General features: G+C 54.6%; 1 protein-coding gene across 1 annotated transcript; it reads left to right on the forward strand.

The window, feature by feature from the left end:
* Positions 1 to 1,889: 1,889 nt before the first annotated feature.
* On the forward strand, positions 1,890 to 6,802 carry CDC34 (cell division cycle 34, ubiquitin conjugating enzyme). The gene is made up of 4 exons (XM_085315997.1): positions 1,890 to 3,687; positions 4,355 to 4,452; positions 4,884 to 5,018; positions 5,713 to 6,802. Exons 1-4 carry the CDS (start codon positions 3,664 to 3,666, stop codon positions 5,921 to 5,923), a joined length of 468 nt encoding a protein of 155 aa, XP_085172123.1. The 5' UTR covers positions 1,890 to 3,663; the 3' UTR covers positions 5,924 to 6,802.
* Positions 6,803 to 10,158: the final 3,356 nt, after the last annotated feature.

The following is a 10,158-nucleotide window of genomic DNA, read 5'->3' on the forward strand; positions in this document are numbered from 1 at the left end:
GGGGCCCCGCCGTGCGCTGCCGTGTCAGCAGGCCGCGGGGCCGGGGCCCCGCCGCCGGGACGCGGGCAGCCGGACGCGGCGGGGAGACGCTGCTGCGCCGCCGCTGGGGGTTGTTCCAAGCGGGGCGAGGGGGTGCCGGCACCCGAGCGCGCCGGGCTGTGCGGGGGATGTGTGCGCTCTCTCCAGGCGTTGCGCAACTTGCTCGGCTGTTTTCTTCCTCTTTCTCTTCCTCCCTCCTCCTCTACGTGCTCTTCTGCCTTCATGCTGTCGCTGGCTGGGTGGAGAGGCACAGAGCGAGTGAGTCGGCCCTAGGACCAGCTGTGGCCAAAAAACTCGGTGTGTTTTTTGTTTGATTGTTTTTTGGGTTTTTTTTTTTTTTTTTTTTTTTTTGTAGAGTTGTGGCGGGCAAGTCAGATGCTCCAAAGATGGGTATTACCTCCTCAACAGAAATAGAGTCTTTTCCATGGTCTTTTCTTTTGGCCCTCAGTGGGAAGCTCTCAAACCGTCCAGGAAGTGTGCTATTTCAGTTGCACCCTTTCAAGTAGCTCACAATCCTATTTCATACCTGAGAGTTTTCAAACTCAACAGATGTGTTCCTTGACAGTAGGTCAGGCTCCCTGTGTGAGAGAAGAGGGAAGGGGCCAAGTCCCCTCTTTTCAGCTAGTGATGGTGTCAGCCTCTCACACAAAAGCAGTACAGCTGCTTTCAGAGCCCCTCTGGGACCGGCTTGCCTCTGGAAGATTTTGTTCTGATCCTCTCCAGGACAACAAAGGGGATTACTCAGAGAAGTTCAGCAGTGTGACCACAGCACAAGGCCTTGTGTTGTGTGCCTGTGCTGCTCTGAGCCATATGAAGCTTCATGCGCACACACAAAGTGTGTTAAACCTCATCCTCTGTTTCGTTTTTCCTTCTTTCTGCCCCTTCTTTTGTATTGCAGAGAACAGAGTAGTCAAACAAAGGGCTACATTGGAAGGCATGAAGGTACTGTACTTAAAGAGACAGAGCCGCAGTAATTCCTATCACTCCCCACAGATATGAGGCTTCTTTGACTCATGATAAGATCAGCTTATGCCACAGGACTGAATCTGTCAGGGTGAAAGGGGGGTCAGGGGGCAAAGACATTTCAGCTAAGGATCAGATTTGGGGCAACAGGGACGAAGACAGATGCCTCTCTGCCTTCTACACTAATCTTTTAATGGCTATTAGCTGATGGCTGGTTTAGGCAGCGTTGTGTATTCTTGAGGCTGTAATTCCAGAAGCATCCAAAGCCTAGTCTGCGATTACCTTTCTGAATGGGGCCTGCGTTAGGTCTGTGGGTCTAGCTCCAGGGAGGAGAAAGGATGCGAGAGAGAATAGCTCTGAATTGCTGGGGAGCCTTTGCTGAGTGGAGAAATTTTAGCTGGCACTGTCACTTAACAGACCTAACTTCTGAATTTGCTTGCACAAGACTTGAGAGCAAGAAATGGTTGAAAGTTACTATGTGTTTTAAATCGTAATCTCACTGAGTTTTTCTGTTTGTTTCTGGATGTTGGCCTTTTTGGGAACACTAGCTAAATCTTGTTCTGGAACTTAGCTTCCAGAGACTGGAAACACTCAGAAAGCCCAAACGTTCACGACAGCTTTTGCTGCAATGTGGAGAGAAGTTCTCTCTATCTTGTGGGGGAGTGTGGTGCAGATGGACTAGACTAGCGGCCCCTGCAGGGATGTTGTTGTATTTCTCCATGCTGCCTTAGGAGCAGATTTGTCTTCTTACTGTCTCATTGGCTTACTTTAATCTTTCTGTCCTTGTGGCACATGCCTGCAAGGGAACCCAACTGTGAGGTTGTTGTCTTGGCTTGAGCTAGATGTGTGGACTGCTGCATGGTGTTTATGCACATCTATTTTTAGCACCTAAACTATGCAGTGTGGCCAGTTTTAACTTTGTTTTTTTCAGTGGTGACCAACTATTTTTAGAGATTTACTAATGTATGTTAATCACAGTGCCAAAGAGTTTTGGGGATTTTTTTCATTTAAGCTCTGATAAAAGGTAGAAAGCATTTTTTCTGATGATCCAGGTGTGGCCTTGTCTCTCACAGCAAGAAGAGGGAATAATCTGCCCTCTAAGACTTCTGACTTTGCTCTGCCTACTGTTTGGTTTTGTTCAGGTGTATTGCTTGGTCTCAGCTTTCAAATCCCATTTACATTCTTATAAACATCAAGCTTGTACGTCACCACTGTGTTTTTGTCATCTAGAAACAGCTTGGCCTTGTTGTCAGCTCTGCTGCCATCAGTGTTGGTATGCAGCTGGGGAAGTAAACATGTGGGGATTTGTTTTGGACAGTCAGACTAGAAGGACAGGCGTTGTGAGCTCAATGGGCATTGCGAGCCCCGCGCTGTGCATAGGGCACACTGGCTCCCTCCATGTTGGTCATGTGGAGATGCTAACTGCAAAATGAGGAGGAAAGGGAACTGCTAACAAAGGTGGAATTTGTTTCTAAAGGCCTTGGGTGAGAATACTATCCGGGGAGTAGCCTAAAGTGCTTATTTGTTTTCTAAGTAGCAGAGAGGTGCTGAGCTTCCCTCACTGTCCCTGTTAGGGACACATGACTGTACTGATGTCTACAAGTTCCCTTGCCTCCTGTGTGTGGAAACTCATTCCAGGGTTGTAGGGATTTGCCTTTGAGAGAAACCTTGACATCTTGACAGCTTCATTCATTCTTAGTATTGTTTTCTCTCTGCTTTGCCTGAGTATCATCACACCACAATTACTAGCATACTGAAAATAGATATGAATGTTGTTTTAGCAGTCTGGACTGGATTGTCCAGGGAAGGGAACCACCACCTGGAGATCTCCAAGCAGAAATGAGCCTGGCAATTTTCTCATAGCTGTCCCACCATGCTGCGCAGGGGAGATGCACCTTCTCAAGGCAGCGATGGCTCAGAGCTCCTGATGCTGACATCAAGTGCATGACACCCTCTAGAAGAGGAGCACTGGTGTTAGTACAGATGGGCCCTGGTGGAGGAGAGGCTGTGGGGCAGCATGGTAGTGAGAGGGGAGGTCACAAAGCACTGCCGCACTCTGCACGCCTGTCCTCTGCTCAGGATTGATGTGAGTGACCTAGATCATCCCAGCCTACACCCTGTGTTCCTTCCAGAGCTGTAATGCTCAGGTCCTGGAAACCCACAGAGCCAACTGCCTGTTCTCTTTGCTCACTGCAGGGGCAGGGGAGACACTGCAGAACTAGCAGAGAACCCAGGCAGGGAGTGGTGCTCTGCTCGTGCTTCTGCTCTCACCCCTTGGCCTACTTCCTCCTGCTTGACAGGCTGTAAAAATAAATACATAAATTAAATAAAAGATGCCTTGATGACTGTAAATGCATGGACATTTGAGGGTTAGCCCTGGCCTGGGAGGTGGAGTGGCACTGCCCTGGTTACTTCATCAGTGGCACAGGAAGAAGCTCACCTCCTAAAGGACTGCCAGCAGATACAAAGGCTCTGTCTCCACTGGAATACAGCTGGACTTGGCAGAGGTTTCTTTGCCCTGGTGATATCAGGATATCTGTGGGCCTCCTTCCCTTCCTTCTCACCATCTAACATTAACTTCTCTATATTTCTTTGCAGGCTCGTCTCCGGTTCCCCATTGACTACCCCTATTCTCCTCCTGCCTTTAGATTCTTAACCAAAATGTGGCACCCCAATATCTATGAGGTAGGTCATCCAGGACAATGTGGCAGCTTCTGAGACAGATAGGGAGAACATGAACCTATTTACTACAAAGCTGTGGAATGAAAACCCCAGCCTTTGTCATGGACGCAGTGTTGGAAACCCCATGCCTTTAGAGGTTATTGCCTGGCATCAGAAATGCAGCTAACCTAGGCTTACTGTCTCCTGTGACAGCCTGTCGTCTTTCCTGGCACTGGTTTCCAGGGTTAGTCAGACTTTCCAGGCTTGAAAGCTGCCACGCTTGGCTAGTTGAGGGATTGTGCTTAAGCCAAAAGTGGATACAGAGCAAGCAAGAGATCTGTAGGGTCCTGCAGTTGCATGCTTGCAATGAAAGCTGCTTGGAGGGCTTTGGGATATGTGGGGTTGGGTTGTGTCAAGTGAATGCCAGGAGGGCTGTGTAGTTGATAGTTAGGCAGCCTTGTCTGTACTGTATTATCAGTACAGGATGCTTGCCTGAAGGTGCAGTATTGTAGCTGGGGCAGGCGCCTCTGCCGTCCCTTCTTAGGGACCAAAAGCTCCTGGCTGGGATTTTCTCACCTGGTTTAAGCTAAAGTGAAGAGCATATAGGGTACTGAGTACAGAGTTTTGAACTGCTTGTGGAAGGTGCTTGGGGCAGCAGTTCCTAAGGAACCCGTTCCACTCATGTTTTCAGACTGGTGATGTCTGCATCTCAATCCTCCACCCACCTGTGGATGATCCGCAGAGTGGGGAGCTGCCGTCTGAGCGATGGAACCCAACCCAGAATGTGCGGTAAGGACAGTGTTGGGATGGATCTGGGGAGCACCGGCAAGGGTTCATCTGGGGCAGGAGTGCAAAAGACAGGGGAAATTGAGACTTCTTTCCACTCCCAAAGCCTTCAGGAGATGCCTTCTCCTTACTTCTGAGGTTCTTGAAAGGCTGTCTGGTGCTCAGGCTGTGGACTCTGAAGGACAGTTAAAAGTTGCACAGGAGTATGTGTGAGCGGAGTAGCCTGTGCATTGCTCTCCTCTGCCTTGCCCAGGGCAGGACATCCTCTGCTCCTGTGAAATATGCCCTCACAGGTGGCCAGCACCAAGCTTTCCCATGACCCATGGGATGCAGTGGCACTGTGACACTTGAGGCTGGCTGGTATTTGCTGGAGTGCAGGCAGTTACTCACTGATCTACCTTGGCTCTTACCTGCTGCTGTTTATTGTTTGTCAGGACCATTCTTCTGAGCGTGATCTCACTGCTGAATGAACCCAACACATTTTCTCCGGCCAACGTAGACGCTTCAGTGATGTACCGCAAGTGGAAGGAAAGTAAAGGGAAGGATCGGGAGTATACGGACATCATCAGGTGCGTAGTCAGCAGAACTGGTGCTTAACTAAGGGGAGAGGATGTTTGTAAGTAGAGCGGAGGGCAAGTGCATCAAAAACAATCTAAGATCTCTCCTTTTCTTGCTGTAAGGAACAGCAACACTGCAGTGCTGAAAAAATTTCTAATTAAGCTGTGATCTTGTAAGACACAGCAGGTCCTAGGATCTTGAGGGCATTTCTGCCCTGTTTGCTCCCATCTACTGGCTGGTGGGAGGAAGGATTCTGGCTCTGAGCTTGGCTTTTTGAGAGGTTTGGCTGGGTTATGTGCCTAGCTCTGATGTCAGGTGAAGCCCTGGCTCTCTTCCACTCCAGAGCTGGGGATCTGGATATGCAGCCGACTTGCCAGCACTGCCCTGCCCTGCTGTCAGGGCTGCATCATGGGACTGGCACTTGGAGACTCAGCTACAGACTGGCCAGGCTTGGCGTAATGGCAGGAGGATGCCCTCAGCACGTGGGGCATGTTATCATGCAGCCACAACAGCACTCTGCCTGCCTTGTCCTTGCCAGTCTTGTGACAGTGCAGGCCAACGACTCTTGAGCTGGGCATGTGGGGGAAGAGCTCTGTCCTCAGACTCTTACTGGACATCCTGAACAGGTTAAGCAGCACAGGGTAACCAGGACATGCCCTATCAGAGCTGCTCTATTCACACTCCGCCTGGTTCTCACCCCCATAGGAAGCAAGTCTTGGGAACAAAGGTGGATGCTGAGCGAGATGGCGTGAAGGTCCCCACCACTCTGGCAGAGTACTGTGTGAAGACCAAGACTCCAGCCCCGGATGAAGGTTCAGACCTCTTTTATGATGACTATTATGAAGATGATGAGATGGAGGAGGAAGCAGACAGTTGCTATGGTGATGAGGATGACTCTGGCAATGAGGAATCTTGATGGCCTTCTGGCAGTTGCAAAACTTATTATAAACTACTGAATTTTACCTCAAATAGGACAAACTGGTTTGAATTTTGGATATGTCAGCCCTGAAATTAACTCTCTACCTCGCAGGGAGACTGTTCTGCTGTTGTAAAGGACAATACACCAATGTCTTTAAGAAAAGAAACAAAAAAAGAAAAAAACAGAAAAAGAAAACAAAAAGCACCCAAACCCTATTTTATAAACTTCCTAGGTGTGGTGTAGGGGGAAGGGAAAGTCACATTGAGGCAATCACAGATCCACAGTAACTGGGGAGCCAATGGCCCTGGCTAAATTGAGGAAGACAGAAAAAAATGGTGTTGGCTGCCACTTTTTTGGGGGCGTGCTTGACTGATCTTGAGTCCTGCGTGGGAGAAACGGTTTCAGGAGGCTGTGGAGCTGGTGAATAGCCACTTTGGGTGGGAGGTGCGTGAGCCTTTATGTAGCTTTCTACAACCTTTAAGCTATCAGAGTGGAAACGGTGTCAGGGTAAATGTTGCCTCCCTCGTGCTGCCTGGGGCTTCGGCCTCTCCCTGGTTTGGCGGTACTGCCGCGCTCCTGGCCACTAGAAGGAGCAGTCGGGCACTGCTGTGGCTCAGGCCGGCTCCTGTGTGGGACTTTCCTGCCACTTCCTCCCATGGCACCTGCTTCCGTGTGGAGCCAGGCCCCAGGGTGGGCAGGAGCTGGGAGCACTCCGGGCAGGATGTCCAGCACAGCTCTCGGGCACTGGTGCAGGGAGGGGCAGTTTGTAGTTTTTAACTAGCTGGGAGGGGTGGGGTAGTTCTGAATCTTTCTGCTTCTCTCTCTTTTTTTTTTTTTTTTTTGGAAACTATTTAATAAAGTACTTTAAGTGAACAACTGTGTTGTGCATGGGTGGCTGAGGCTCAGCCTTTCCCTGGTCTGTGCCTGGGCTGGAGAGGTTTTGATGTCAGCCTTGGACAAGTTCTTTCCCTGCTGTTTGCAGCCCTGGAGGAGAGGTGCAAGCTGAAAGGCAGGGGGGCTGGGAAGCTGGGTCTCCCCAGGCTGTGGATTGGAGCTGGGTAGCAGGCTTTGAGTCCTCCAGGAAACCTCTTCTCTCCCTCCCCAAGCCTGCAGAGAGCAGGAATGTTGGGCCAGACTTGCCCTTAACCCTGAAGCGTGTCTCTGCTGCCGAGGGTGTGGAGGGAGATCAGTATTTGCTGGTTGTCTGTTTCCTGCCTCTGTGCCCTGAGCTCACGGACCTGTCAGGACCAGACTGGCTCCCAACAGCTCTGTTGGGGAAGTGAGGCCTGGAGTTTTGGTCTCTGCTCTGGCAGAATAGTAGCTGTGGGGGGAAGGGGCTTTGCACCCTGGGCGCTGGCCCTGGCATAGGGTCCTGTAGCCACCTCTCCCTGTGCGCATGCCAGTGCCACCTGTAGCCTCTACCCTGGGAGCCCCCTTCCTGCTCGGCTTCAGTGCACCCCAGGGAAGCTGCCTGGGCCTCAGGCAGCAGCTGGGGCCTTTCTCCAACAACCTGGGGGCTGTAGCCTGCTGCCCCCCACCATGAGCTGAGTGGGGCTGGGAGGCGGTGGCTGGGCTTTCCAGGATTTTGTGGGTGGAGCAAGGGGTGAAAACGAGCGTGTGGATCACCCAAGCCGCAGGGAGAGGGGTGAGACTATCTCGCTCCTCGTGGGGACCCAGGCTAAGAGATGGCGGGGGCGGGTGGGATGGGATGGAGGTGCCTAGTACAGCTCCTGTCCCAGAGCAGGAGCAACCCAAATGAGGCCCTTGAAACCCTCTGGCGATGGGGAGCCTGCACTACACTGGTAAAGCCTTTTTCTTTCCTTCCTCCCTTTCCTCCAAGGGCTCTGAATGCCTCCTCCAAGACAGGATGTGCAGCGCAGGCACTTCTGCAAGTAACGGGACTTGCCCAGGCAGCGCCTGGCGGCCCCTGCACCTCCCGCTTACGCAGGAGCGGCGGTGCCAGGCGCCCAGGGCCTCACCATCTCCTCTGATCCGCGCGCAGCTGGATGCCAGCCCCAGCCCGCAGGCCAGGACTGGCTGGGACTCGCGAGCTGCTGAGGTTGCTGCCGCTTGTCCTGGCTGCAAGGCGTTGCTGCCGGCCCCCGCGTGCTTCCCGGCTCCCTCCTCTGGGACATGCCACTGCTGAACTGCTTGTCTGGGGCCATCTGTGGGCCCCAGCCCTGGACGCAACTCCCTGGGCCTGTAATTAGCAAAACTCCCCTGTCTGATTTTGTGCAAGCTGGGTAAGGGCCTGAGGACACCCACACGTGCATGCAGTGAATGTATGTGCTTTGTTGCCTTAGGAAACCAGGCGAGAAGGCAAATAGGACTATTTTCACCTCAGTGAGGCAAAGGACTGCCAAGGTCACCCGGCCTGCACTGGGGGCCCTGGGCTCTGCCCTCAGCACCAACGGCTCTGAGCTGCTCTCCAGGCAAAACCCCGCGTCCCTGCACCAGGCAGCCCCAAGAGCACTTCTAGCAGCAGCCCAGAGAAGTGCTTTGCCAGCTCCCCTGCCCCTGGCCCCAGAGATTTCCCTTCCCGCTGCCCGCCTGGTGGGGGTCTACGCCCCACTGCGCCTTGCCCAGACCCAAATCGGCCCCGCGAGCGGCTGTGGCCGCCGGGCAGGTGGGAGCGGCGGCTGGGCAGGATGCGCCGGGGCAGACTCGGCGTCTGGAGGAAGGAACGCGCCGGGGGCGGAGGAGTTCGGCAGCGCCAGCGCGGCCCCGCGGGGAGCACGGCGGGGCTGGCGCCACCGGCACCATTGTTTCGCCTCTTCCTGTCCCTCGTGTCCGGCCAGCCAGCCCCCGCCCGCCTGGACCCCTGTGCTTCCCGGTTCATCCTCGGCTGGACCAGGGCTCAGTGCCCGGCTCCTGGCTCAGGGCAGAGCCATGGGGAGAAGCTGCTGCCTCCCAGAGGCCCCCTCAGGCTAGTTATCGGCCGCCCCAAGCATCTCTGCGCTTATCAGGCCGCTTCAGCTGGGGTTGGCCAGGGCAATCTCGGCCTGGGAGCACCCGCAGGAGCCAGCCGGCCCTGGGGACGTGTGCCTCTGCATGAGTCAACCGCCCGGCTGCGCGCCCTGGCCCCTTGCAGAGGGCAGGGGGAGGCAGCTCTGGGGGTGGCCAGGGGCTGCTGCGGCCAGGGCGCCCTGCAGCGCTGACCAGGCTCCCTGGCACGCCGGGCTGCCGGTTTACCTTGGCACGGCCTTACTGTTGTTTGCAGGCAGCTATTGTTCCTGCCTTGCCCCCTGTGCCGAGGAAGCGCTGCCCCGTTCCTCTTCCCACGCGTCCCCACTGTGGGAATGCTAGATCCGGGCTGGTGGCCCCAGCTGCCCCCAGCACCAGGGCTGCTGGGACAGGGCTCCCTCCACGGCCCACAGCGTCCTTGGCTTGAGAGTGGTGGAAACCCACGGCTTGCGAACTCTGCTGGGGGGGACCTCGCTGCCTTGTCTCAGCCCCACGCACCGCTGTGTCACCCGCAGCCTCCCTGTGCGGCACACCAAGAGCGGCTTGGGATGGCGGCACAGCCCATCCCAGACCCTGATCTCCTTCCCAGCTGCTTCCAGGGTAACGGCCTTATCTGTGCTCCCCCCCGTGCCTGCTGGAGCCTCTGCAAATCCCTGTCCGTAAACATGCCGGAGAGGTGAGCACCACCCCACTGCCTCGGTGCAGGGCTCGGCACTGCAAGGGGCTGCGGGCGAAGGGCACCGGCCCCCAGACCCCGCTGCAGGGGAGGAGGTGCGGCCCACGGCCGCCCATAAACATTAACAGGCGAGGAGGGCAGCTGGCTGGAGGGGAGGGTGAGACTGAGCCTCCCCTGGCGCAGAGTCAGAGCAATGGGACAAGAAGGGTTTCTCCTTCCCCGCTGAACCAATTTGGATCTTGTGCTGGGGAAAAAAAAATTGACACGCTGGTGCCTCTGCTCGCAGGTTGCTGCCAGCAGCCAGACATGCTTCCTCCTGTCTCATCAGCATTTTACTACAGGCTTTTGTGGACGCTCTGCTGCCGTGTTTGCTAGATTGCCAGGCCTGAGGCTCAGGTTTTCTTTTCCCTTTCTCACATCAAGTTTACAGAGCCGCAGAGCGAGTCAGGCTCAGGAGCCGCCTTTACTGCCCGGCCTCTCAATCTGCTTGCACTTTAAGGTACCCTAAAAGTAGCCATCAGGAGGCTGCCGTGCGTGCACAGCCGAGCGCCGCTCCCGCGGCTGCGGCCGGGGGTGCCGGGGCAGCGCGGGG

The sequence above is a fragment of the Rhea americana genome, unplaced genomic scaffold, assembly GCF_003343005.1.
Source record: "Rhea americana isolate MKP2758 unplaced genomic scaffold, rheAme1 scaffold_446, whole genome shotgun sequence".
Lineage (NCBI taxonomy): Eukaryota > Metazoa > Chordata > Aves > Rheiformes > Rheidae > Rhea > Rhea americana.

What these genes read in the sequence shown, in the direction of transcription:
- CDC34 (XM_085315997.1), top strand. Translation starts at nt 3,664, where the DNA reads ATGTGGCACCCCAATATCTATGAG. An exon ending in GGCACCCCAATATCTATGAG is followed by an intron (nt 3,688 to 4,354) that starts GTAGGTCATCCA and finishes TCATGTTTTCAG; the next exon opens with ACTGGTGATGTCTGCATCTC. An exon ending in AACCCAACCCAGAATGTGCG is followed by an intron (nt 4,453 to 4,883) that starts GTAAGGACAGTG and finishes ATTGTTTGTCAG; the next exon opens with GACCATTCTTCTGAGCGTGA.